The sequence below is a fragment of the Scomber scombrus genome, chromosome 24 (assembly GCF_963691925.1).
Source record: "Scomber scombrus chromosome 24, fScoSco1.1, whole genome shotgun sequence".
Classification (NCBI taxonomy): Eukaryota; Metazoa; Chordata; class Actinopteri; order Scombriformes; family Scombridae; genus Scomber; species Scomber scombrus.
The window spans coordinates 725,515-729,633 of record NC_084993.1 but is presented as its reverse complement, the minus strand read 5'-3'; the positions used below and the strand labels follow the sequence as shown (position 1 = coordinate 729,633).

The following is a 4,119-nucleotide window of genomic DNA, read 5'->3' as shown; positions in this document are numbered from 1 at the left end:
CTTAGTTCCTGTTAGATGCACTGCACACACACACACACACACACACACACACACACACACACACACACACACACACACACACACACACACACACACACACACACACAGTGGATCCATGAAATCATTGACGGTCTCGCTGACCGGCCTTTACTGTAAATGAGTAAATGAAAACCACGACGCCTCATGATATCAGTGCTGTTGCCATGGTAACCGCCACTTTAACAGGCTACACCTTGAGCTCTGAGTCACAGGTAAATATCTGATTCTGTAACTCATGAAGAAGAGACATTCTCACTCTCACACGCTTCATTTAACTCCTGAAAACAGAGAATCAGCTCTGAATATAACATTTAAATTAAATCCAGTGTTTTTTTTCTTACAGCTGTTTTTAATCCAGATGTTTACTCTAAACTTAATGTCAGACTTTGACCTGCTGATCGTTATCTGAGGAGCAGTCACTGACCTCCGTGTGAGAGCATCAGTAAAGATAAAACCCTCTCACACACATTTAAAGCTGCTTTCATTCATCTTTTAATAACTAACCTTTTGTTTCTTCCTCTTTTTATAATAAAACAGTTCGTGACACGAACAGCGAATCAGTTTCTAAAGAAATATGACGAACTAGAAAAACCTCCGATTGCACAAAAAGTGACGGTTCATTTATAAGAAGTGAAACGTTTTGTAATGATTGTGAAAAACAGGAAATGTGACAAATGTTACATATTTTATCACCTACAGTGTATTTAAGAGGATTTACACTAATAATGACTTCATTTAAAACATGGGTTACTGTGTGTGTATGTGTGTGTGTGTATGTGTATGTGTATGTGTGTATGTGTATGTGTGTGTGTGTTTGTGTGTGTGTGTTACTGTGTGTGTGTGTGTGTGTGTGTCTGTGTATGTGTGTGTGTGTTTGTGTGTGTGTGTGTGTATGTGTGTGTGTGTATATGTGTGTGTGTGTGTGTCTGTGTGTGTGTATATGTGTGTGTGTGTGTGTGTGTGTCTGTGTGTGTGTGTGTGTGTGTTACTGTGTGTGTGTGTCTGTGTGTGTTACTGTGTGTGTGTGTCTGTGTGTGTATATGTGTGTATGTGTGTGTGTGTGTATGTGTGTGTGTATGTGTGTGTGTGTGTGTGTGTGTGTGTTCCTACATTTCCTCCTCAGATACGTCAGCAGGTTCATCTCAGGATCTGCATTCTTCTCAACAATCTGTAAAATATGAACATTAATAACATTAAAGCTCTTTAAAGATATAAAGTTTGTGTTTTTATGAATGAAAACCTCCTTAAACACAGTTAATAAGAGTAATAAAGTATAAATGAGTTAATAAGTATAATTAATATGCTTTTAAACACTTTTCAGTATATTTACTTTATATATTTCTACATTTTTCTGGATGTATAATAATAATATAATAAGTGTGACTCTCTAATACATTAATATAAAGTATCATTATAGAAGTATTCAGTGTTAATCTGCATAAACTCTCATTTATAATTATTTATGATATTTATTCATCGTCATTTTCTATCTCTTCTTTTCTGTTTTCACTCTGAAATCAGACTTTTATAGTAACGTCCAGCTCGTTCCGCATGCTGATGAATCATATTTCATATTTCACATCACACACTAAACACTGACCGCTCTGTTTGTTCATTCAAAAAAAACATGAATCACTTTTTTCCTGCAACTGCAACGAAGAAATATGATTATTTTACTATTAAATAAGATAAAAAACAACAAAATAACACAAAGAAAAGTTGTGTTTAAGGTTCAAAGTTAATAAAAGAGCTATAATAACATAATTAGGAACATTATATAACACTATAACCTGTTTTATAAAGATATTATTATAATTATTAATTAATAACTGATTCACAGAGTTGAGGAGTCACATGATTAAAGTTTGTTTTTTATGCTTTTTGGTGATTTTAAAGACTGAAAACCTCCTTAAACACAGTTCAGAGTAATAAAGTATAAAGTATAATAATAAAGTATAAAGTATAATATTAAAGTATAAAGTATAATAATAAAGTATAAAGTAGATAATAACTTATTAACATGTTAAACATCTACAGTAGTAATCAGTAACTTATTACATCACAGTAACCTTCACACAGAGCAGACAGACTTCAGACTCACATTTAACGTTTAAAAATGATTCATTATTTTTTACCTTTTTTCCGTTAACGAAGAAGATGAGGTCATCAGACCCGTTAACGGTCCCGTTACCGGTACCGGTCATGTTCATGTTCTCCCCCCTCATGCTGCTCCTCTCTGAGTGACTCTCTCTCTGGAGATCAGCTGCTGCTCTCAGGCTGCAGGAGGAGGAGGAGGAGTGTCATAACCCCCCCCCCCCCTCCCCCTCCCCCCTCCTAACATCCAACCAATCACAGAGCAGGATTCTGAAGGTGTGGCCAGGTTCCCCCCGACCAACAGGAAGCACCGACAACAACAACACACACCAATAATCAATAAGTGTGAAACTTTCAGTCTCTTTCTCTCCGAGTAAAAGCAGCGATCTGATTGGCCGTGCTGCTCGTGTATGAACTACAGTAACCATAGTAACCTCAGGTGACCTTTGACCCCTGACGCAGCACAACGGCTAATTATTCACAACCTGCAGGTCAAAGGTCAGCGACGGCTCGGCTGGTTGGATCTCATGACAAAGTTATTATTGTGTTATATTTATACGTTATTATATTATACGATGTTTATTCTATTTATACGTTATTATATTTATACGTTATTATATTATACGATGTTTATTATATTTATGCGTTATTATATTATACGATGTTTATTATATTTATACGTTATTATATTATACGTTATTATATTATACGTTATTATTGTTATACAATGTTTATTATATTTATACGTTATTATATTTATACGATGTTTATTATATTTATACGTTATTATTGTTATACGATGTTTATTATATTTATACGTTATTATATTTATACGTTATTATATTTATACGTTATTATATTTATACGATGTTTATTATTTATACGTTATTATATTTATACGTTATTATATTTATACGTTATTATATTTATACGTTATTATATTATACAATGTTTATTATATTTATACGATGTTTATTATATTTATACGTTATTATATTTATACGTTATTATATTTATACGATGTTTATTATATTTATACGTTATTATATTTATACGTTATTATATTTATACGTTATTATATTTATACGATGTTTATTATATTTATACGTTATTATATTTATACGTTATTATATTTATACGTTATTATATTTATACGATGTTTATTCTATTTATACGTTATTATATTTATACGATGTTTATTATTTATACGTTATTATATTTATACGTTATTATATTTATACGATGTTTATTATATTTATACGATGTTTATATTTATACGTTATTATATTTATACGTTATTATATTTATACGATGTTTATTATATTTATACGATGTTTATTATTTATACGTTATTATATTTATACAATGTTTATATTTATACGTTATTATATTTATACGTTATTATATTTATACGATGTTTATTATTTATACGTTATTCTATTTATACGTTATTATATTTATACGATGTTTATTATATTTATACGTTATTATATTTATACGTTATTATATTTATACGATGTTTATTATATTTATACGTTATTATATTTATACGATGTTTATTATATTTATACGTTATTATATTTATACGTTATTATATTTATACGATGTTTATTATATTTATACGTTATTATATTTATACGTTATTATATTTATACGTTATTATATTTAAACATCTGAAGAAGAAATGCACATCTTAGCAGAGCCATGATGTCATCTAGTGACATCATTACTTCCTCCTGATGATGTCATCTGTCTGAATGTAAACTCTCAGCAGTGAACAGCTGATCACCTGAGAATCATCTGACCCTGATCAGGTTATTGATCTCTGTCACACTGTGAGGTCTGAATGCAAACGCTCTCCTTCCTCCTCCTCTTCATCTTCCTCCTCATCTTCCTCCTCTCCTTCCTCCTCATCTTCCTCCTCCTGTTGATCACTGCTTTAATCTTACTGGATAAAATGCCTCCATTTCATTTGCTCTGAGTCAG

At 31.1% G+C, this 4,119-nt stretch overlaps 1 protein-coding gene across 1 annotated transcript in view; it reads right to left on the bottom strand.

Annotated features, from left to right (window-relative positions):
* Positions 1 to 2,319, bottom strand: part of xdh (xanthine dehydrogenase) — a 16,807-nt gene extending 14,488 nt beyond the window's left edge. Inside the window, exons 1-3 of the mRNA XM_062414819.1 lie at positions 2,175 to 2,319; positions 1,150 to 1,207; positions 1 to 20 (exon numbers count right to left, since the gene is read on the bottom strand). The exon at positions 1 to 20 is cut by the window's left edge and continues 77 nt beyond it. Coding sequence (XP_062270803.1) covers positions 1 to 20; positions 1,150 to 1,207; positions 2,175 to 2,264 — 168 coding nt within the window. The 5' untranslated portion in view covers positions 2,265 to 2,319. The remainder of the gene's footprint in view (positions 21 to 1,149; positions 1,208 to 2,174) is intronic.
* Positions 2,320 to 4,119: the final 1,800 nt, after the last annotated feature.